Source organism: Lonchura striata, chromosome 6 (assembly GCF_046129695.1).
Source record: "Lonchura striata isolate bLonStr1 chromosome 6, bLonStr1.mat, whole genome shotgun sequence".
Lineage (NCBI taxonomy): Eukaryota > Metazoa > Chordata > Aves > Passeriformes > Estrildidae > Lonchura > Lonchura striata.
The window spans coordinates 24,296,402-24,322,026 of NC_134608.1; the positions used below are offsets into that span (position 1 = coordinate 24,296,402).

Sequence of the window (25,625 nt, forward strand, 5' to 3'; positions counted from 1 at the left end):
TGCCTGTGTGTACTTACTACACAGATACAGATATTCTGGACCTAAGTATCTCTCCACTGATTTTGTATGATAATATGATACCTTGCTTTTCCTGGATTATACTAATGTTAGTGAAAGCTAGATTGGTATAAAAATGCACATTTTAATGTCACTGCTTACACTGGATGCATGTTTTGTATGCATCCAAAATAGTTAATATACACATACAGACATTATTTTTGTGACCAAATCCTTGAAATCTTATTGTGTGTTAAGTCACAAGTACAAGTGAGGTAGGTATCACTTGTACACTTTAATGTGAACCTCTAGGTTTTTTTGTTTTCTTTTTTTGTTGTTTGGTTTTTGTTTTTGTTTTTTCTTTGCTTATTTGTTTTTTCTTTCCTTAAATTTGCCTCTTCTAAATCAAAGAATGATGTAGTGTTGTAGGTCTGGCCAGCACAGGGTAAGTTTCTGCAGTAGCCAGGAGGGAGCATGGCTACAACCCAGAGGATATTCTATACCACCTTATGACATTTTCCAGTGTGGGGGAGAAGGGAGTATTTTCTGGGGGGAAGGGGCTCCTTCCTATTGGGATAGTGTGGCAGTGGTTGGGTTGGGGTGAGAATTGTGCATGTAAATCACTCGCTCTCTTTTGTATGTCTTTTTATTAATATTATAGCTGTTACTTTCTTGTCTCATTGCTGTTTCTAGTAAATTATTCTTATCTCAACTCCTGATCTTCACCTTTTGTGTCTCCAATTCTCTTTTCCTGTTGCAGAGGAAGCAGGAGGGAGAAGGGGGAATGAGCGAATGGTTTGGAGAGTCTCAGTAGGACCACTCAATTGGGGAGTACCATTCCTGAAGCATGACTCAGAAATCTCAGTTAAAAAAAGGAGAAAAAACATGAAGCAGGAAAAATGTTTTTTTGTAAGACCAGGGAAGATCTAAGAGCAAAAGGAGAAGTCACCAAATGAGCCAAAATTCTTAAGCCCCTGCCATGCTGGGGCTTAAGACAGAAAGTGTAAGAATCTGTCGAAGACACGAGAGAACAGTAGGTGAAGGGAATGTGCACCTGGCATTGTCACATTGCAGTTTTACAGTTCTCATGAAGATTGGAGCATGTGTGGAAGCCTATATTTTGCTCACTGAGGAATTATGCAATCCAAAAAGAGAAGTAACTCCAGGGAATGCAGTCTTGAACAGCAAATCATACAGCTAACTCGCTTGATTCAAAGCTGCAAACTTCCACCTCAGTTCAAAACAGACTGTCTGAAACCACTCCCAATGCTTATTCTGGACTGCCATACTATGGCAAGCACTATGAGGAAATAAAAAGACCCAGCAGACATCCATACATGTGTCCCTTCCACATACAAAACAGAGTGCAAATTTTCATTCATTTGGGATGGCTTGGGAAATGCACTGTCTACCTTGTCATTCATAATTACTGTGGCCATCCCACCCTTGGCCTGGTACAGTTCCCAAAGCTTTATGAACATGGGACATATATTCTTTTCTGTCTCATTTGGCATGTGTTTAAAATACTGTCACACTGCTGGATGCAAGGGCAGCAAACCTTCATGTAACTTAAAGGTAACTGTAACCTAAATGTCAAGAAGCTAATAAGAATCCTCATAATGGTGCAATTAATTTCTAATCAAGTCAAAAGACAGGCCTGAGAGGCTGCTGCATATGCACTTATAGGAGTCCTTGTTGCCTTTCACAATGCTTGCAAGTTCAGGTGGCCTCTGGCTTTTCAATTCATGTCTTTGTATGCTTAAGACAGTGTTTAAGAGAGGTTGTGGAATCTCCATCCTTAAAGACATTCAAAACCTCTCTGGACATGGACCTGGGCAACCAGGTCTCAGTGGCCCTGCGTGAGCAGAGTTGGACAAGAAGACCTCCAGAGGTCCCTGCCAACCTCAATCAGTCACTCTGTGGGTGCACTTTGGAACATATTAGCCTCTAGAACAGTGAGGTAGGTAGGAGATAAAATCTTCTATTTTAGATATTATAACTTATACAAATCAGTAGTGATACAATAGTTCTTGCCTCAGGGGATAATCAGGTGAGCATTCCCACACCTTTGGGATAGATTTTGCAAATGCTGTCAGCCAACTTACAGTGAAATTTTGACTGTTCAAATTAAGAACTGTAAGTTAATAACACAGTACATTCTAATGCCAATTCCTGCAAGTCATTATTGTTAATTTTCCTGGGATCTAAAGCATTTACACAAGTAAATGGCTGTTGCTGCCTACTATACTTGTTAAACATTGTATGTTAGTGCAAACTTGATAGGCTATACCAAAAATGTAACTCAAAAATCAGTGAAAAGTCTCCTACAATGTGCATAGACCAACACAAGCAAATTCTTAATTTCTAAAATATCAATTTAAAAAATGCATTTCAGTTTTTAAATTATTTAAAAAACCACCAAACCCCGAGTAATAAGGGCACCATAATAAATTATTTCTAGCTTGGTAAATCATACCATAATTTGTGCACACACTAAATGCTGACCAAATTAATCAAATGCAATAATCACAAATTGCTTGGGGTTTCTATTCACTATTAACAGGCTTTAAATAAATGCCTATGAGATTTAGAAACAAAAGTTGTTTTTGAAACTTCCCTCCAAGGTTTTAATAAACTTAATGAGAAGGGGAAGCTTGAAAAACCTCTAGAAACCTGAGTATTTTTTACTTTTGAATGCTGAAACACTGAAAACATACAGAGTTCTGCTATTGCAAATGCTTTTTAGACATAAATAACTAGTCCTCTTTATTTCCAATGAGTATAGTATTCACACTATATTTATTATTTACCTCTGTAGCCCACATCCCTCATCACAGACATTCAGCCTTCAGATTCACAATTTTCAGCTGTGTTGATGCCAATTCTCCTGCCTTTAACCTGCTGGCAGCTCTGTATCCCCTCTCACACAGGAGGTCAGGATGAAATGAGAGCTGTAACCCAACATCACTCCATAAAACAACCTAACTCCTTCACTAGACCACACAGAGCTTTTCCTTAGGGACTAAAACCCACTGATCCATGCAAATGTTCAGTGCAGCTCACCTAAATTAATGAGAATGGGTATTTCTCTCATTCTCCATACTGCTACAGAACATAAGGAATTAAAAGGCACATATATTAGGGTTGAAGAAGACACCAGTATTTCAGAATTACAGATTTATTATTTTAAAATCTATATTGACTAAATTAGGTATGTGCAAACAATCAGGCAAGAAACAAGCATTTATATAATCTGGTTATTTTGTCCATGTGTTTTTAAGTGATCACATTGCCATAGCACAGCTTTTTGGTGCAAATATCAACCACCAACTTTTCACTTCCTTTAGAAGAAACTAATACAAAATTCAGGCTATAAGAAAGGGACTCCTATTTCAAAGAGATGGTTGGTGAGCAGTAAAGCAGAATTGATTCATTGATGTATTCACATTTTTCCAACAAATACCTATTTGATAAGGCCACTTCCTCACTCAGACAGACATTGTACAGAAAATTTCCCCTATGAGTCACTCATTTGTATTAGAATCAATCATTTTACCTGTAATAAACACGCAATGTTTGGATTTCTTCTTCTAGTTTTTTGCACTGTTGAAGAGCACCTTCCTTTTCTTGTTGCAAAGCTATCAATTCTGCCTGTGAAATGATAAACAACCAATAACCAATTTGTTCAGAATATCCATCCTTTTTTGAAAACATCTCAATCTGTGCAATCATTTCAACTATTACATGCACACATAGAGTTATACTTTGTAACATAGTGGTGTGGCTTTAAGTACCATGCAGATGTTTGGTTACTTCTCCTTCCTCCCACTGATGGCATGGTGAGGAGAATCAAGAAAGGAAAGAAAAGAAAATGAAACTTGTTGATTGAGATAAGAACAGTTAAATAATTGAAACAAAGTAAAAGATAATAATAATGATGATATTAATACGAGTAATTGTAATAAAAAGGAGAGGGACAGAGTGAGATAAATCCCAAAACAGGCAAGTGATGCACAATACAACTGTTCACCACCTGCTGACTAATGCCAAGCCTATCCCCAAGCAGTGATCACACCCTTTCCTGGTAACTCCCCCCATTTTATATAGTGGGCGTGATGTTTTATCACACAGAATGTCCCTTTGGCCACTTTGGTCAGTTTTCCTGACCATGCTTCGTCCCAGCTTCTTGTGTACCTCCTCACTGCCAGTGCAGGACACATTGAAAGTCCTTGATTTGGGACAAGCACCACTTAGCAACATCTGAAACATCAATTAGCAACATTATTTGCATACTGACTCTAAAACACAGCACTGTACCAGCTACCAGGAAGCAAATGAGCATTACACCAGCCTATTTAATGATGAAATATTCTTTCTTTTTTCTAGAATTGATTTTTCTTTTCCCTAGCAGAATCATGTTTTGAATGGCTTCTCCCATGTAAGTTCTTGAATACCTAAGGTTAGAACTCTTCACTTCAGCCAAGTGGCTATCAGCAAATGTATTTTATATGATAAATTGTTGATCGACATATAGAAAGTGAAGCAAGGCCCTTGGCCATGAACTACTGATGCATGACTCTGTTCTGCACATGGCTCCCTGGCTGTTAAAGGCCGCTCCCATGGTAGCAGTCCCTGGCTGATGTTAGGAGCAGAAGAGCTGCTGGAAAACCAGGACCCTGAGCAGTGGCAGGCAATGAGCCAGCAGGGACTGCAGAGACTGGCACCAACAGCACATGCTGAGATCTGGTTTATAGAGGGGTGAGGAATCCTTGAGCAATCACCATCGTCTCCCATCTGTGAACCCCACGGGACACTCCCCCTCCCATCCTTGATTCACACTGAAGGGAGTGTGACTCATGATCATAATGGAAATTGCAGCATGTGGCTTGTAAGTCAGGAAGGTAGCCAGCCCTAACAGGCCTTACAGTTAAAGAGGAGGCAGGGAGAAATAAGTATTCTTGCACATTTAATATGGGTCTATAGCTTAATCACCATTAATTTTAAAAGTCCAGTTTCAATAGCACCGTAGGACTGGCTGGAGGGCCCAGGTACCATATAAATATATCAGTGGGTGATTTATTGTTGCAACAACAAATAAGATCGGGCTTCCACAGCAATTCCTTGACACATGAGCCTGAGCATTGGGCTGTTTTCCAATGTTTTTAATTCATGGTGTAAGTTATTAATTGTACAAATTGTAGGGCCCTTAACCAAGAGGCACATATGTGAGAAATGCCAACTGTAGATTCTGCCAACTCTTCAGGACAGTGTTGCGGAAAAGTTTCTTGGCAAATTAAAGACCTGTTATATGAGCTACAAACCCATGAAGGGAAATGCACATAGTTCAGCCTCTAAGTCTGCCAAACTCCCTGTATAATCATGAACAACTCTGCCTGTATGTCTCAAAATCTCTCTCCTAAAACAGGGCTCCCACTTGCTTCTGTTTCCTGTTTGTCTCTTAAGACTGTAAGTTTTCAAGGCAGGTGTTTTACTGTTTACTGTCAACTCCCAGTCATCTATGGGCAATTCATTCTGCTGGTTAATTAATCATGTCCTGGATACTTGGCTGATTCCTGGCAAATTTTATTGAATACTGCATTGCACAAATGCAGCTACACAAGCAGTCTCTGAACCGTGCTGCTCGGTGGGTCATGTTGCACCCAGGGTTTTGCACTGCCCAGGTACAGGACCCACTGCTGTAATTACTGCTGTGAGAGACATCCATAAAATTTTAACAGGAAGTTCCCTGGTGAATAAAAACTTTCTTACTATATGGGGGGCGTTCCTTCAGCTTTAAAAGCAGAAAGCGTTAATGTTTAACATCTGAGTGACAGTGGTTTTGAGCTTCTGATACTGAAAACAATGCACTGCATGCTGGCAAGCCCTAACTTCTGTCAGAAAGAGGTTAAAACCCTCTGCAGGTGAGCCTCTTGCCTGGTGTAGCTTGCTGCCTTGCAAGCAGAACCCACAGAACACAAGATGTTAGCCAAACCAAGCTATTTTCTGTAATTATACTGTTCTGTAGGTGAAACAACATTCTTAAAAATTGGAAAACAGAGTTGAATCAAAGTAGGTGGTTTGTTCTAGAGGCCAGTAATTAACATCCTTGCCAATTTTCAGTGTACTGTGAAGTGTGATTGAAATGGTAGACTGGAAGGAAATGTTTGCAGCTGACACACCTACTCAGAGAGATTAACGGCTAGTCTCTTTGGAGAACTATCATAAAAAATACACCTAATGTTCCACTTGCAGTTCAGGACAAGAGTCAGAGGCACTAGAGTCTTAAGACTATTATTTATGCCAGTTTTTCATCAGGCAAAACTGAACTGATTTGACTGGGTTTGCATCTGGGTTTGTACCAATAAAAATATCAGCAGAATCAGGTTCTTTGGATTAAAAAAAAACAAAAACAAAAAAACAAGACAACAAACTCAAGAGCTACAAAAAAGTGAAGGGAAGAAAAATAGTAATTTGTTAGCCTCCTCAGTAACTTCCAGTGGAGTTGATACTGGGAAGCTTCATGAGACCAACAAAAATCCAAGCACAAGAGTCTCTGTGCACAGCATGCAGCCATTCAACAAAATGACCCATTGTTCACAGGCCTGAAGGGTGGTAAACACAAATAAAGGAGTCAAATATCCTCCCAAGGCAGAGATGTCTTCCTTCCCTAGAAGGAAAGCAAAACAGTGCTCATCACAAATTTAAATTGCTAACTAAAATAATGGCATCTACTCTACTATAAAGAATTTGGAAGACTCCTAAATGTATATTGAAATCCATCCATAGTGCATATGGCAGAAATCCTGCATGAGCTCACCTCTAGTAATAACAATAGCTGCTTGAGAACTTTTTAACAAAATACTGTTCTTTTGGAAAATGTCAAGCTGTGGAAATCAGAACTTTTCACAGAAATTGTTTTGTTTTGATTAAATTGTTTTGGAAGGTAGGGTAAAGAAGAAGCAAGAAGAAGAATTACATGCAGGTTCCTCTAGTGGTGGTATCTCATAAAAAGGTCACTTTACAGGTGAGCTTGGTCACCTTTTGATATAGGTATCACTCTCAGCAAAGCTCCTTTTCAACACTGAAAGGATATTCTGATCACTTGTGAAAAATATTTCTGAACATTTTGTTTTGTCCAGAAGTTCCTGCACTTTCATATTTGGTTTAATGTGGATAGATCCTTTCCCATTCTCTTTCCCCCTATCCACCTTCCTGCAAAGGGAAATTGTTGTTTCTTTATTTTCCATTTTAGCAGTTATTTGGTGAAAATTTAAACTTTCCAAATAAATATAAAATCTAATTGCTACCTATCAAACTTAAAATAGCTGATCTCAACTAGACAGAATCTCAGTATTGATTTCTTTGCTGTTGCTTTTGCTTCAAAACATTTAAAGGAACAATGTCACAATATGTTTTCTTACCACAAAATTTGGAAAAATACAAGACATAAGCAAAGGAAAACAGAGGGTAAAACTAGTTTTTATCTTTTTCTAATTCCATGAGCACCCTCAACTCTAATCTAAATTAAAAGAGGTAAGAACACACAGCCTCCTACTCTGTCACGTTCTCTCTGGAACCTCACCTTTGTGTGAGAGATGGCTTTTGTAAGACTTTTCAATATCCAGTAGAAAGGAAAAAAAAAATCCAATTAACTTGACTAATAAAGTTTCATAGCTTTATTTTTAATTGATTTATTTTCTTATACCTTTATAGACAACGTATATATTCATATATATGTTGTATATATTCATATATACATTCACATATATATTCATTGTATATATTCATATATAAATATATATATTTACAATAAACATTTATTTTTTCATTTCTGAGATAGGCTAAACAACCTTTTCTGTTACCGCTCACTAAGCAGGCTCTTCATTACCCCAACAAATTTAAATGCATCTCTCCTCAGTACTCTGTACTCCTGCCAGTGGAAACCTCTTACTTGACACATTCTTGTACTCTTTTTGCTCTCAGTCACCCTCCAGCCTGTTCTCCTGCATATTGGTATTACCCAGTTGACAGTGGAAACTCTTATTCATCCTGAAAAGATAATACCTTACACTTGGCACCAAAATTCCACCCCACTGCTTTTGTTTTTTCATTACTTGAGGCCATCCCAGTCTTTCTGCAAGACAGCCTGAACCTGCTTTGTATTAATAATAACTCCATGCCTTATTAAAAACAACTCCCAGCTCTGTATCATCAAGCAATTTTGTTAGCACACTGCTGCTCTTCATGCCAAAGGTTCTCAATGACAGCATTAAAGAAAACTGGTTCAGCACCAGCTGGTAAGAAATTGGAGAGAAATTCCACTAGTGAAATCCTTGGACCTTAACATTTCTTCCTTCAAAGCTGTTTGCTGCTGCCTTCCTGTTAACTAGTTCCTTATTGCCTTTGACTAATCCCTCATCTCCTTCATGGGTACATGACATTTTGCAGACAGACATGAGCTAAACGTGCCCATTCTTCCAGACAAGAGTCGCTGGGTGAACCCAGCAAGCAGCAAGCAGCATTTCCCACATTAAGCTTGTGCCTGCTTGTAAAATAACAATATACGCATTCCCCACTGTAATTAATAATTTTTCATTATGGCACAACCTATAAGCTTATGTGTCAGGTTATATTAAAAAAGTTTTCTTGTCTAAATAACCAGTTATCAAATCAAAGAAGAATTCTTGCATGATTATTCTTGTATGAAAACTGTACTTCAATTCATTCTTGATGGATCCATGCTTTAAAAATATTTTCCTTCCAAACTTACTCTGAAGTCTCACCATAAAGACTAACTGGTCTACAGTTGTCAAAATGACTTTTTTTAATCTTCTAAATATAGATGCTCTCTCTGCTAATTCCCTGTCATATTACACTGCACACAGCCTCATAAGATTTATTAAAGAACTTTACTATCATTCCTGGAATTTCAGGTACCAGCTCTTTCAGAACTGGGGATGGAATCCATTCATTAACCCAATGCAAGCACAAAAATCTATTGAACAGCTGCCATGTACTCCATTTGCATACATTCACTTTTCTTAACCCTTGTCCTCACAGCTGGCATCTTCATTGCCCAGTGCTGAGAGAAACAAAAATTAAAATCACACGCTTTCAGACCTAATCCAGAATTACCCTTAATCTCCGTGCCATTCTCAGACCAGTGGCATAGTTCCTCTTTCCTTGTTCTCATTTCAGTTGTTACGCTATTGTTTGTTTCAATTTCCTTTCCAAGGGCAAATTTAACTTAACCTCAGGCAATTTTCATTTGTCTCTATAACTCCTGTTTTCTAAGACCTAACTTCCTTGCTTAATAAGTACCCTTCTTGTGTACAATTATTTGTACTTTATTTGCATGGAAATTATAACTGACGCAATTAGGATGGGCACCCTTTCTACCCAGTACCATTTGCCCTGGCTTGACTGAGATACATGTTAAAGCACAAGTATTCCTTCACTCAGTAGTAGTCACTACAATATCTTTGCTTTCTACTGACACAGGATATTCCTGTGGATTAGAAGTGAGAAATCTGAGGAGTTCTGAGTTAATTTCTACAATTTATGGTCTCAGTCATTTACATTTGGTAGAGCTGCAAAGGGGAAAAAGGGAAAAATGACAGTAAAGGGGAAAAAAGGCAATATTTCCACTCTAGGTACTACGTTATCTGGAGTCTGAAATGGAATCTAGCTTCAAACAGACAACATAGAATTGCTCCCATTGCTTGTGAGGAAGAAGTATGTTTCTGCTGATATTAGCAGGCTAGCTGGATAGGAAGAGCTCAGGTGTCTCCTCAGGGCAGCAGGAGATTGAGAAGGCAAATAAAGGTTTCTTTCATTCTGAATTAGAATGAACATGCAAAAAAAGCCCCCAACTCTATAAAAAAAATTAAACTGAAGAAATATTTTAATCTTACACTATTTTTAATGCTTTTACATTTAACACATCATGTCAAGAGAAATACATACTGCCTGATAGAGCAGGTCATGTTGTGACACATACGAGATCTAACTTCTAACCGTTCTGTTATTTTTACATTAGCAGCTGCTACTTAGTGCAGATTACAACAGCTCATCTTATTTTCTATATCAAAGTGTCAACAGATCAAACTATTTCACCAACAATACAAGTAGGTAATGCTTTGATCTAGAAAATAATGTAAGCACTTGTCTCATTAATTAGGGGATCAGAGGTTTTCAGGGTCAAGATAAAGACTCCAGCGAACGAAAGGACTGAAAATGTTTAGCACTCTAATAACACACTAAGCAATCTCTTTTTTTTTTTTTTTTTTTTTTTTTTTTTTTAAATCACTGTGCTAAAGTGTCAAATTGTTTCATTATAATATAGAAAGCGGACACACTGACCTAGAAGATTACATAAAATGTTTCAACTTGCATTTGAGTATCAGCTGGCTTCCACAATTTTAAAAATTAAAAGGTAAAATTAGAACTTACTATAGTATTAGAAAATACTGACACATTGTGAAATACATAATTAACAATAATAAGTCCAAATTTAAAATGCAAAAAGTAAATGTTTTACTTCTGAAGTTTGAAATGTAGGTTTCAATATTCATAAAATAAAACTTCTGGGCAAAAATCTGAACTGGAAAAGTTTGGAATAGTAACTGAAATTATTAGAAATTCATGCGAAGTTGTCTCTCAACACACAATTTTCTAACAGAAATGGTTTTTCTAAACCTATCTTAACTTGGAGTAAATGAAGCAACTGTATTGTTGATCCCTGATGGATCTGCACTGCTGTGGAGGATCAGTACAGCTAGAGAAAATACAATATAGAACCAGCTGAGGGTTATCTTGTGTGTGAGTGTCAGGGTAAGGGTGGCAATTGTGGGACCTATTAACAGCCTTTAAGTTGCAGCCCTCACCAACCCTCTGCCACAACCACACCCGGGTTGACATACCCTTTGGGCACATAGGAAAGGTATCTCAACAGCAAAGGAAAGGTATCTCAACAGCAAACATGACCTTTATGAGTTTGCAGCAGGATGAAACAATTAATCATAATATTTTATTCTACAATCTAATACTACTGTTGCTCCAAATAAATAGCTGTAATGAAACTTTTTTTTTAATAAAAAACATTATCTCACTGCATTGTGAGATAAACTGGTTTAGATGGAAGCATTTCTGAGGAATGTCAGACAGGATTTCTGACAGAAGAGAGAAGTCCTCCCCAACCTTTTGATTAAGTTATTTGTTTTGAATGGAGAAACCTAATGCTGACTCCCAGCTTCTTGCATTAACCCACTCTGGGCAGCCTGGTGGACTCCTCCCAGTGAGACTGCTTCCCTGCTCCATGTTTCTGGTGACTATCATTGTCTCTCTTCTCTCTCCATGACTGACAAAAATTGTTTTTTATTAATTGGCTAAATATGTGAAGAGTAGATCCAAACAGAGATTCATCATGGAAAAGAAGATGAACTCCAGAATTCAGCCATCAAAATGTTTGAGGGTGCCAAACTTGGATCAGGGAGCTGAAATAAGGGCTTTCATATACATGATATGAGAGCATCAACAGTGGCTTTTTAACCTGTATGATTTTCATTTACCTTACAAAGAATATATTAATGTTTTCTCTTATTGGAATAAAAAAATTAACACTGAAATCTTCTTTTTAAGAGAAAAAATGGAATTATCATTTTCAAGAAGTGTTGTGCTTCATATCTATCTTATGTCACCTTCCTCAACTCAGCCTTTATGCTATCCCTAATTTAATATTTTTAAGGAGTTTTTTGGAAGACTTGTAAGAGGTCTCACTATCTGGCATTCAGACTCTTGTCTCCATCACAACAAATTCCCCAGTGAGAATACATTATCATACCAGATGGACATTGCTTGCATGCTTGTTCATTTCTAAGAGATCCTGTTGTGACTGGGACATTAGCAACAGGTCACAACAAATTTTACAGAGATTGTGCAATTAGAAGGAGAAAAATCACCAAATAGCTTCTTACTGCTCTGAGAAAGAAAATTAAGAATACAATAGCAATTTTGCAGAGACTAGATATGTATCTGGTTAATTTTATTACAAGAAAAGCAAACAATATAATTATGCCTGACATGTGATGCCTTATTCTTATACTATGTGGTCACCCCACATTGGGAAGAAGCTCACTGTACCAGCAGTGTTTAACAAGCAGTTTGCTCTTTTACAAACACTTATTACAGGCAGATTTGCCAACAGAAGTGGGCCCATCCCTGGAGTGTTCAAGGCAAGGCTGGATGGAGCTCTGAGCAACCTGGCCTAGTGAAAGGTGTCTCTGCTCATGGCAAATGGATTGGACTTAGATGATCTTCAAAGTCCCTTCCAACCTATGATTCCATAATTCATCAATTACCACATTATGTAAGAAAGTATCTATATGAAATGCTTAGGATAAGTTTTAATGATAATTAAAGATTTGCTCATCTAACCTTGGATATGATGAGACAAATTTTCTTCATCATCTGCAGTATTATTCTGTAATATGCTGTACTTTTTCCAAGCAGTATACTGATATACTGAAAATTGCAGGAAAAATTACCTATTAAAAGGACAATCCATGGCATGTGTGTGAGACTAATACTTAGAAGCATTTTATTTTAAAGAACTATTTAGGGAGTGAGGATGATTCATTTGGAATTCTGCCCTTGTGAGGTTGACACAAAACTGCAATTGACTTCCTGGGGTCAAGATTTCATTTATGGTTTCCATTCTTTTGCATACATAGGTTAAAAACCCCAGAGATACCATCATACATGCCAAATGTGCATGTGGATTACTACCTAATGATACTAAAAGTCTTATTTTAGGTAAGCTATAACCACAGTGCAGGACAAAAAGGCCCCTGAAATCTTCCAAGGATGACAGCTTCAAAATACACACTCATAGCTGGACTGGGCTTTGCACATAAGTAACGCCATGTGCAGAGACATTGACCTTTTGGTAGGAGGGATTTTATTAAGAACACAAGCTGGGAGTGCTTTAAAGAGCAAATAGATAGGACTCTATATACAGGTAGGTAGATACTTGACTCACTACTAAATCACAATGTACACTGTGAAAAGAACATGAAAAGGAAACAATCAAGAATACTTTAATAGAGAAAGAAATACCCATTCACAACTGTGGTTTCTGCAAAGTAGCCATGGCTTTACAATCTATATGAAAATAACACACGTAAATTAATTTCTTTACTTTTCAGATTAAATACCATTTACAGCTGTGGACCTGTGGAAAGGAAACATGAATTCATGTTCTGTAATTCAGGTTTGGCCTTGGTGACACTACAAACTTTTTTCTCATCTAAAAATCCATTTGGAAAATGCAAATTCAAATAAACAATGGAAAAACATCAGCAATACAGAGAAATTTGTCTTATTGGAAGGTAAAATAAAGAATATTGTTTTGGGCATGGTGTAACCACATATCTCTTCATGGCTCCATAGGTAACTGGACTGGATAACAGATACATCTCTTTAAGACATACCAGGTTACCAAATATAAGCTTAAAAAAAAGATAAAAGCCATCTTTGATTTACTTTAATAATAGGCATGTTTCCCTCAAGTCTGAGAGGCCTGACTTCATATATAAAGACGATTGCACTATACATGAAACTTTACTGGCAATCTTCTTAGGGAAAATCAAGACGGAAACAACAATGTAAGCTGAAGTGAGCTGAAGAAACCTTCCAGGTGGTGTCTGAATCCTACTGGCAGGTTACTCTGGGAAAACTTCAAATGTCAGCACCCATGATAAACCCATTGTCCACAAAACTTATTTTGGCCACCTATGATTTGAAGTCACAAACAGCAAATTGTCAGCACATGATCCAAAAGGTAATGTCATGTTGTCTCAGAAGCTTTGTGGTAACAAAGACCCTATTCAATAAAAACTTTACCCTCAGCCCCCAAAGTGTCTTATCCAGTTTGGAGAGGAACTGAACTGGCAGAATAACAGAAAAAAGTTCATATTACAGCCAGACATGTTTTGTCTGTGCAGCGGCCAGAAACTGTGTGCTCTCAGGGCTCTCCATCTGGCACATTTTTGAGGCTCCACTAACAGACCCCAAACTAACCACAGCACTCTATTGCTAAAAAGAACAGACCAGAACCTGTGTTCTGACCTTGAGATCTAGTGGCTGACTACTCATCTTAAAAAATGGTCAAAAGTTCTCTTCGATTCACCTTCCTCAAAGGAAGGGTTGGTAATACCAGACTGTCAAAAGGCCATAGGCCCTAGCACACAGTATGGTTCAAAAGCATCATCTGGGAGACCGGGTTAAAACCATGTCAGGGAGTTCTCTAAAAGAATGCTTGAATGGTTGCATGTCATTGTGGAAGTCCATGCCCTGATCCTATTTTTGTTACCAGTCTAGGTTCAGATAACTGGTTTTGTCAACTAATAAGAGCTTAATAATCTTGATTAAGGTTGATAAATCTGACTTTCTCTCATTCCCAGTAAGCTGGTGAGGCACTCAGCTGTTAAACAGGTGTCACACACATCTCCTTTTCAAGGATGCAGGAGTAATTCTTTCTCAAATCAAAGGCAAATATTTCTAACCTTTCTTCACCACTCAACCTCTATTGCAGACTCTTCCTTATAGTGAAGTCCTTGGCTTTGACCAGCCATTGAAGCTGTCATTTCATTGCAGCTTGAACTTAGTTGCCCTTATTACCTCTGTTCAGTGTGACACCAGTCCAACTGAAACAGACCAACTGAGACACCCTGAAACATTTCACAAAACTCTTTCCATAAGAAAATACGTAATTGAAATAATTCATTTTGTTTCATAATTCTGGGGAAAAACCAGCATTCAAGGCAGTAACTTTATGGAAAAAGGAGTTAACAATTTAAGCTTCAAAGCTTAAAACAGATGCTAAATGACAATACTCTCCAAAATAAAACCTTTCACATGAAGAGACAGAATGACTGTTACCTCCTGACAGACAGTACTACTGCAGAAGGCAGCAGTGTCTAATCATATTATCAGAATTTAACTAAAATTCTTTCATAAAAGCCATGAGTCTGTAGAGGACTATAAATATGAATTGGCCCAGTTACATGATATTATACTTCCAGGATTTGGAAGGAAAGGCAGGCAAGAGATTGAGAGTTCATGTTTATTACTTCCCCTTGTGGTCTTCACCTTATGACTAGCAGGTATACATACTCAAACTTATCTCATATTTTTGTATACAAAGGAACACAGAATAAAAGTGCTGAGTTCAAAAGTAATTGTTACATCTAAGAAAAGAAAAAACCCAATTATTGAATAAAACTATAAGAATCCATGAGTATGCCTCACACTGACATATCCAGAGCATAAATACTAAGACATTCTCAAATGCAAGTCTGTTAGTACTTCTCATTTGATATCTGAAGTACTTACCAAACAGTTTATCAAGACAATTTGAGTTATTTCTCCAGCTGGATTATGTCATGCCTAGCAGTGTTGGGAAAAAGACAGGAACTCCATGCCTGCACTTAAGGCTGGCTGTAGGCTTCATGACCTCGAGCTAGTTGTGCACTGGAGTGACCGTGAATTTCTGAGACACTGTGAACAAGCCACCATCATGTCTCCTGTGGCACAAGCATCCTCAATAGATAGTTTAGAACAATTTCAGTCTCTATTGTTGCAATGCTAGCTGTGTAAAAGGGATCAGTCATCTTGAGTCTGAGCAGCTGATTCCGAACAGAACTCCCTGAATCTTGCTTTCTCCACAATCTTACAGCAATGTTTTCTACCTAAGTAGAGCTCAGAGTAAGAATTTAAAGTAAGAAAAGCAAATAGAGGTGTTTGTGAGAACATGCATTTAAGTCTTTATAGGAAACATTTGTTTGAAAGTAGTACAGGAGAAAATTCAATGGTGGGCACTTTCCTATGAAATCAATAGAGAATGGATCCGTCCATGGCTTGTTATGGATGCTATACTATTGGAGATCTGTTGATACAGGTGAGTTACCTTCACTCAGGACTCAAAAGTATGTTCTGATACTACAGATTTCTGCTCCTTTCTGTTAAAAATCTATTTATGAAATTTTTAATATCATATTACCTTTTACTGCAGATCTATTCAGTTAGATTCTAGTAGACCTTTGCATTGAGTGAAAACATTTTTTTCAGTTCCTATGTATGTTTGGGTTTAGTTGCCTAAATTTCTGTTGCAACTCAGACTCAACTACATTTCAACTGGTAAAAGAAGTAATATTGTAATCTTTGGAGTAAGGGAAGTGAATGGGAAAAGGGACACACTACAAATTATAATTTTCTTTAAAACTGTTAACTTGTGAAATAAAATAATATAATACACTGAAAAGATAAACATTTTTTTCGACTATCAAATCTTCCAGCAATTTTCCACAGTATAATCTAATACAGGATGTTTATTTCTTTCTTCTGATTTGTGCAACACTGAAAAATAATTTTGATCCACAAAGATTGTGTACAAAAAATATTCATGATAAACCCAGACAGTAAACACTTATCTGTATTACTATCTTAAAATTTTAGCCAATGCTTTTGTTTTTATTCATTCAAAGTATATATTCTACTTTTTCACTGCATCTATTAGACATTTCTCAACTTGAACACCTGTTGAACTAAACTCGTCTTGCCAGAATATTTTTAATTATGCAATCTGTATTCTGTCAATGGAAAGCACTTCAGCAGAATTTCTTTTATACCTTTCAACATACCCAGCAGACAATTAAGAACTCAATGTACAGAAATATTTGCCAACTGAAATGTTAGTAAGGCAAGTTTAATCAAGTGATCTCGACTAACTTTTACCAAAGAATCATAATCTTCATCATCAGTTTATCACTTCAAAATAGCACTTTAAATGCTATTTCTTAGAGATTTTTATTTACTCAAGTCTTTCACACAATCTGTAATACATGCCTGACTTGCACAATACTTCAGCCATAGATCCATTAGTGCTTGAATACTTTCTTTTCATGGGTAGCACAATGAATGCCAAATTTGTCTCCAGCTTTTAAGAAAATTTGGTTTTGCAGGGGAAATCCTGACCCATTGAAGCCAACAGAAGTTCACTGTTGACTTCAATGGGATTAACATTTCCCTGTATTTGTATACATGCATTCTCTCTATTTAGTGACAAGTATTCCAATTACATGTGTGCTGTACAGAAGGATAAGTCTAATTAAGAGAAACATCTTTGAATTAGTGTTTGATGACTGATACTATAAATGTAGATATTTAGACAATCATTGTGCAGAACACTCTCCAATTCTGTAGCAATAAAATGGTGAGATATCTCTGCAGTGCCACCTGCCATTTCCTTTTAAACTAGAAAACATATGTGGGTGTCATTAGAGGAAAGAAAAAGGACTGTATAATTAATTTTTGCAAAGCATCTGAAGAGCAGTAAAAGAATTCTTAGATAATCATCACTTTCAGAATTATGACACTTTTTTGGGGAAGGGGTGCAGAGCTATTAACCTCATCCACAAACAGAGAAACCCATTACTTTCTTTTGGAAGCTGCTGGATTGGCAGCCCTATTGCATAAGCATACTGTAGTAGATTATCTCTGTTGTATGAGACTCCACAAAATGCTTTTGATCCATTTCATCTTGCAACTTAGCAAAGAAATGTTGCATAAGAAACAGCACCAGAGATCTGAAAAACTTAAGCTGTGGATTACCATATTGTGTTGTCCTGCCATTCAATGTGTCAGACAAAGGCAGTGGTGTTCAAAGTAGAAAAAGGAAAAAGAAACTGGTCACAGAAAATTCCGAGAACAGAGTAAATAATATTCCTCTACATCCCTACTCTTTCATAGATCTGTTGTTAAAAGAGTTTCAGCAATTAGGCTTTTGTTAATTACCAGCTGTTGAAACAGATGTGTTGACTGTCCTTATTAGCCAACAGCTGGGATAGGAGAACAATTGATGCTCTCTAAAATCAACAGCCAGCTGCTTTGCAGTAATTATCTCCCATGGATAATACAGGTGATAAAAGCAGCAAAAAGGTTATGAGTTTCAATAACCAATGTACTGTTATTGAATATTACTGGAATATATGGTTAGTTTTACAAAATGAGTAAAACAGTAAGTTGCTATGTCTGCTTCTGCATTGTGTCAAGGTCATGTAATATGCAAACAGTAAGGGAAATATAACCAGAAAAAAAACCAAAAACACTGCAATTTTTCTAATTTTTAAAGCCTCATACTTATTTTTAATGTCTTACCGATTAAGAAATGCTTTCTCTTTCAGGTGACTATGACTAGATGTCAGTCATCATTCACTCACTTTCCCATATGCCTCTCTTTGCATTCAATTTTACCATAAATGACTTCAGAATGTGCAGATGGCTATTCCTACCTGTTGGGAAATTTTATTATACAATATGTAATAAAGAAATGATTAAAGAGGGGGGGCCATCCCTCTAGAGAGTTAGATTCTAGTCTCAGGCATGTAATCAAATCCTAAGGATATTCACTTCACTTCTTGGAATTAAGTTTCCCTAGCACTAAAATGGGGGAAGTATGTTTATCTTGATCGATCACTTTATGATTGATGACTTTAACATATTATTTAAGTGTAAAGTAATGCCTGCATAATACATTACTCTAAAAAAACCCACATGCTTTTCTCGTAGCGCTATATGTCAAAGATTATAAAATGAATAGTTCTTTAAGAAGGCCAGGACTGGGAGCCACAAGTGTAAGTCCCAGTAGCTAAATTGATATAATATCTAAATGGAATATACTAATATAGGTAGTCAGATAGTTTATACTTACTTTTGCTCCTGCTTTGATTTATATTTTCTCATCTCAATACCCTATTAAATGCATTCAAAGAAAAGCAAAGCAGAGATTTTAAACCATTTCTATTAGCTGCTCAGTTCATCTCAAGCCAACAAAAGATATGTCTACAAGAACCTACAACCATGTCTATTCACTAATTAGTCTGTACTTAAAGACACTGCCTTACTGAAAGCAGGGATTAAGGCTGATTGAATACTCTGCTTTTCATAGACCTCCCTTATATCTCTGTTGGGTCATCATAAGCAGCTTGCTGTCTGAGCTTTAAGTAAGGAAGCTTGAAAATCAGTTCTGGGCTCATCAGAAGGCACTGAGGAAATTAGCAGGAACTATCTACATTTTAAGGGACACATGAAAAAATTAACTAGCCAGATTTTTCAGTAACAGGGATGAGTAAAAACATATCATACTCTCATGGTAGCTATATTTTAAGAAACTTACACTGCAGTGTACACTCTTATTTTGTGGTAAAACAAAGCAATGTACTTCTCTGTTCCCACTTCAGATTCAAAAGAAAAAAAACATGTCATTACAGCAAGAAAACCTACATGACTCCTTCAACACACATACTCCCATCTATTATCAGGAATCCACAACGCACTATGAAATCTGAGTCAAGTTGTTAGTTTTCTACTTTCAGAAGAATGATGTAAATAATGAGAAAAGGAGAAGGAATGGTTTTAATCAATGGCTTTTCATTTGCTTTCCATTCTTTCCTTAGTTCTCCAGCTGCTTCTCTCTACTTTTGCAGTGCTTTGAAGCCGTTGTAGTGGGTTTTCCCCCAGAAGGCAAAATTTGGCTCTTTGCCTTTTGTTTGTCATCCATGAATGAGTTGGCGTGGGGGATTGGGGACAGAGGAAAGTTTTGGTCTCACTCTGCTTTGGTCTACCAATGCAGTTTTAGACTGTGCCAATGAGGATAATTTGAGCAATGACAGAGCTCCTCTGCCTTAGGGAGAGATCTGAAGAAAGGTTTCTACTCAATGTGGACAGAAAATTCAGGATAGAATTGGGAAATTCTTCAGAGCTGGTGTTCTGCATGGATTTCCACAGCAGAAACTACCACAAAGCAAGCAGGAAATTGAAGCCTTACAGATGAAAATGGTGGTGAACATTGTTTCATTCACCTCAGCCAAGACATACTGTAGGGAATTTTCAAACTGCATGTGCTCATCAAGGTACATGCTGCCTAAATCCTCCAGTCGAGATGGCCAATTCAGGCCTCTGAACTGGTCACAGAAGTGTATCTCTGCAGAATTAAGCACCAGCCCCTACTCTGAGTGCAGAAAAGCACCTGAGGGTGTGTACTGTGTGGCCACTGGCATGCTGACAGGGAGCTGAAAGCACCTGGACTTTGGTCCCGTGTCTTGCAACAGTCGCAGCCTGGTAACACACAGTTTTGACTCACCACCTAATTACAGCAACACTTCCCAGCTGAAAAACAGACCTAAGATCTGAATTAACACATGAATCGAACACATTCTGTCTGCTGAGCTGTTGAGAACCTCCCCTGCACCAGGGCCACAGCAAATTGTCCCAGTGAACTTAATCCAACATATTTCAATTTCTTGGTATCTACCTTGATAACAAAATCTACCCTACATAACCACGAGCCAACACACAAAGTGTTTCCCTTTGTATTTTGTTTTCAAATAAAACATCTAGAGACAGCACAGGCCAGTTCCTGGAGAATGTAAAGTTGAAGACTGCTGGCCAAATAAAAACTTTTCTGATCTCTCATAAAATCTTTGTAGATGTGACAATCAAGCCCTCAAGAAAATTCACCTGGCAACAGCTGCATTGAAACAAAGTTACTGCAGCAACAAGTAACGTCACAGTGTTAATAATTGACATGGAAAGAATGAAAAGGTGAGGAAGGGATAAAGAGGACAAAGGAGATATTTCAGTATAAACTTCTGCTGGTAAGCAATCAATCAAAATTAAGATTGAAAGAGTGGTATGAATGTTATATTGAAAACTGAAGCGAGCTTGATATCTTGGACTTCTGAATGGGACTTGTAAAATTCCATTTTCTGCAGCTTGATTTGCAAAATTTGACAAACAAATCCCCTGCTGATTTGAATCTATTTTCATTCAATTCTCCCCAGAAACTAAAGCAAACGTAGGAACAGTGGCTTCTCATGTTTGCTGTATGCAGGAAAAGAGTAATGCAATGCCTGGTTCTGCAGGTTAAGGCACGAATTAGCAACACAGTGGTAATGAATGAGTTTCTTCATTTACATAATCTAACAAAAGACCACTCCCCTTGGAGGGAGGAACTACATCCTAGAGACACTGTTTAGAAGAAACTAATTCTAATGACTAAATTATCAATGGCCTTGGGTGAAACCGACTGCTGTCTTAATATCCACCGCTACTATTGCCAGAGGTTAAAGTAGCAAGAAAAAGTGTTGAGACTACAAGTTAAAGAAATTAAAATTTGTTTTCTCAAATCACATTTTTTTCTGTATTTCATAATGAAGTCCATAATGACCAAATCTGGATTTTTATATTAAAACCTGTAAATCATCATTGTTTCATTTAGTACTTTGCCCTTTGGTCCAGAGTCCTGGCAGCTGGTAATATTTAGCTGTTTTCTACAAAAGATATATCCTAAATTTTATTGAAGTATGAGAGTCAACAAAATGAAAAACTCTTTCAATAAAATGAAATAGCTGAAATGAGTGGACTTACAAAATTAAGAAGTTTGTAAGTTCAGGCCCAGAAGCTACTGTTTTATAGTGAAGTCTCAGTTCATGATCTGTGAAGATACACTGAAGTCCTACCATTACTCAAAGATGGAAATCCAGCTGTGTTCCACCTCTTGAGGGGAAAGAGAGCACTAATGCATACCAGCTTTTATCAGTAGCAGCTCAATGAAGATGTCATCAGTATGACTTTTTTATTTTTTGGGGTTGTTTTTTTTTTAATTAAAAAAAATTCAAATAAAATCTGCCAGCAAAGTGTTAGTGATACCTTATGAAATGGAAACAATTAAAGATGAACTGCAACAGTCAAAATTATGTCGCAGGAGTCTTTGCAGTTCACTGGACTTAATTATTTGGAGTCCAAAGCTGCTTCCATTGACGTCAACACAAGTTGTCAGAGTAGGGGCAAGGGGTTTCTTTCTGGTCTAGTCACTAATAAGTTGTTACTGTTGGCAAGAATTAATAAACTTTGTCTTTCCTATGAAGATTAATTAATTTTTCAGGCTTCAAGAAAATGATACTTCTACAGTCAAAAAAGCATTATTTAATACTTGGGCTGTCTGCTGAGGCCTCACAGTGTGACACAAATTTAAAATACAACATATTATAAAACTTAGCTTTCATTTTAATTTACTGCACTGTGGTATTCTGAAAAATTCTGAGAACTTTATCCAGCATCTAGGTGGTATATAACCTTCCACGAGAAGTCTTACTTTAACATCAACCAAACAGCAATTTGATTGCCACTTGCTCTGGAAACAAGCTCTTTGATATAAAACAAAATTTGTTTCTTAGATAAACTGCTAGGTCAGAGTCTGCAATCAACAATGCTTTCAATCATTTCAATCAACAAGGCTTTTCAATCCTAGGCAACTACTACATTGACAGAGTTACTAGCTAGTCTTGGCTTGTACTACTCTCTTAGAAAATTTTTGTTTTATAGGTATATTATTTTTAAGAATCTTTTGTAACCCTCCTTATATTATGTTTTGGAGAATTATCATCAGGAATATTTTCTTCCTAGCAGCTATAAATATAATTGTTATTGTAATTATAGCATTTAGGTTGAAATATTTGTGCTACAAACATTGAAGCTAACTGCTGGTATCCACAATAAACTTCACAACTCAGTAAAAAGCCCACAGTAAGTAAATATTGATTGACAAAATCGAAGTATATTTGATGACACATATATCTTGCTATATCACTATTACTTCATGGAACTAAAACATTATTGTAACAGAATGGAACTTTCCAAAAGTTTGTAAAAAATACAATAATTTAAACTAACCATTCTTAATTTTTTCTTCTGTATATTTGTAACCTACACATGTTGCAGTTGTTAGACCACAGGAAGAAACACTTCTAAGGAACAAAGATTAAATCAAGACTATTGATCAGAAAGTTTTCCTACACTGACATGAATTTTGGGAATTCAATTTTATGAACACTTTTTAAAGGAGGTAAGTAATGACCTAATGTTTTTACAAACCAGAAATGGAAAGACAGCATCAGGGAATCTGTCTCAAGGGTAGCCTCATCTCCTAAGCATGAATCTAAAAAAGCAGGTATCATTAGCAACTGATGGAACAAAAAGAAGGACAAGAAACATATCCCTCCATTTCCAGGGAATACATCTTTATTTTGTTTCATTATAAAGAATAAAGGATGAAGCCATGAAATGTCTCACTGACAATGCCTTACCAAGCTTCTAACAGGAGCCCATTCAACACCCACACCTTGCGCAGTTCTCATCGCGTTTGAAGTGGAAGGAGCTATTGTTCACCAACCAGAGTCACCTCCATATCAACACACAACCTCTCTTCGGTGACAGAGGAAATTAAGACATGATCCAAATTCAGTAGCTCAATTCAAATGCAATGTTAACACACTTGAGGACTGATTTAAGATTTATTTAAAAGTTATACGTAGAAGAGACACAAAGCATTATGTAGAGCTACATCTTAATGCTGGGGTATATGTGGCCACACACATCTAAATTCAACAGAGACCTATGTATATAATTTATACACAAATACTACACATACAGAAATTATGCCATTTATCACCCCTTCCTTCAGCCACCTGATCAAAGATCATTTAATGTATCATCTGCCTTTGTCTTAAAAAAGGATAGACAGCCTGGTGCTGATATATCCCCCTTTTATATTGACTACAAATGGATCCCTGACAAGTGAGAGCTAAAGATGGGTGAGCTAACTCCTTACTTGCAGAACATTAATAAGCTCATGAAGTCAAGTACAGACATATTAGAAAATACCAGAGAACATACACATCATGATGCTACTTTTAAATACATGGTCATTTTTTTGTAGACATCTGTCTAATTGTTGCACAGAATGGACTTATACCTTGGCATGAATCACCACTGTCCAGTGAAAGAGCCTGTAACCTTTTTATTCCTGTTTCCTTTGTTGCAGCCAATGGGATGGGACTGCAGTAAGAGAACAAACACGCTTCATATTTAATGTAGTTGAATGTTGCTCAGCAGTTGTGGAATGACCTTTGGTGACAGCACCTTAGTATGAAAGTTTTCAGAGGGATTGATAGTATGTTACCCGTTTTCTGACTGTGCAAGATAAATCCCTTGTGTCTAATCTGCCAAAATACCCAGCACTCACAGCTGCAACTGGAGTGAATGGGAGATAGGTCATAAATGTTATATAAGGCCTTCATTGCAGAACTTAGATGAAATTTCTGAAAGCTTCAACTGCACTGAAAACAATTTAGAGGAAAATTCAAATGTAATTGGTATCCAGTTATCACAAGTGAGGAAGTTTATTTCCAGCATTTTCTGTCTGTCATCCATAACTGAAAAACCAGGCAGATTTCAATCCGTGAAACAGCACATCAGTGAAAGAAGGGACTGTATGAACAGGACAGACTACACCACACAAGTAGGAGGCTAATCTTCTCAGTTGGAAACTAGCTGGAGCAGCCAGGATATTAAATCAGCAACACAAGGGGAGATTATTTGGAAGGCAAATGAGGTACATGCTCAAATTCAGCACCTAACGAGTAAGTTGAACCAATGTGGCAAAGAATATAATGAAAAGAATCTCTTCAATTCTTTAGGCTTTGATCCCAGGAATCTGGGTAAGCAGCAATAGGAAACTCTAATCGATGGGAATAAATTTTATATAACCAGTATTACTAAAATCTGGTGGGCAACTGGCATTTTGAAGTCCCTGATTAACTGGAAGAATAAGAGAGGCAGAATGGAAGCAGGATGCCTTAACACAGCCCTCCCCCACCATGCCATTATTCCTTTTAGAATGATCACACAGGACTACAGCTCTTGAACACGTAGAGGTCAATATGCTAACTAAAATAACTTAAGAAAAGACTTACTGGTCAGCTAACTAGGCCACAGAACAAGCTTTTCTTCAGCACATTTTTATAATCTTTGGAAAGGAAAAGAATTATGCTATAGGGCCAGTTTAGGATACATATTCTGTGAGTCCTTAGTGGACAACTATAAACTAATATTATTCATTTCAAAAACCATTTTTTATTTATGAGCATGAGGTAAACACTCTTATAAAACTAGAAATCTCAATCACTGAAAGGGATATTGATATCTACTTGGAGATAAGTGATAATAAACTGATTGAATTTCACATGGGAAAAAGCAACCATAATTTTTACATGCACAAAAATACTTAAACAAGTATTCAAAGTACTTGAGAGGAAAAAGGATAGCAGAATACCATAGAAAACTGGGGAATCCTTTAAGAGTGGCTATAAAAAATGTGATCTCACAACCAAGTAAAAGTACAGCTCCTTTTTCATGTAGAAAGTAAATAAAGTTATGATAAAAAACCCAAAAAAACCCCAGACATGTTCAGTATATATGTTGCCTGTCTTCGGAAAAATCAGGATGGTATAGTTACAGATGATGTAGAATGAATAAGAACTTACAGTTTATTAGAATCTAAGGATGGATAAGTTTTACATTTACAGATACAGACAATTTTCACTTTAGGTGTTGCAGTGTTAAACAACTAGGACATTCCCACACTGGAAGAGCACTAATAGTGTGTCAATAGGAAAAAAAAAAAAGACTAGCAGGATTAAAGCTGGGCCATATGTGTGAAAACACTGGAT

The 25,625-nt window shown here is 37.0% G+C and overlaps 1 protein-coding gene across 2 annotated transcripts in view; it reads right to left on the minus strand.

Annotated features, from left to right (window-relative positions):
* Positions 1-25,625, minus strand: part of MIPOL1 (mirror-image polydactyly 1) — a 185,695-nt gene that overhangs the window by 48,216 nt on the left and 111,854 nt on the right. For both annotated transcript variants that reach the window (XM_021542717.3, XM_021542715.2), the window contains one exon: positions 3,554-3,648. In XM_021542717.3, coding sequence (XP_021398392.1) covers positions 3,554-3,648 — 95 coding nt within the window. The remainder of the gene's footprint in view (positions 1-3,553; positions 3,649-25,625) is intronic.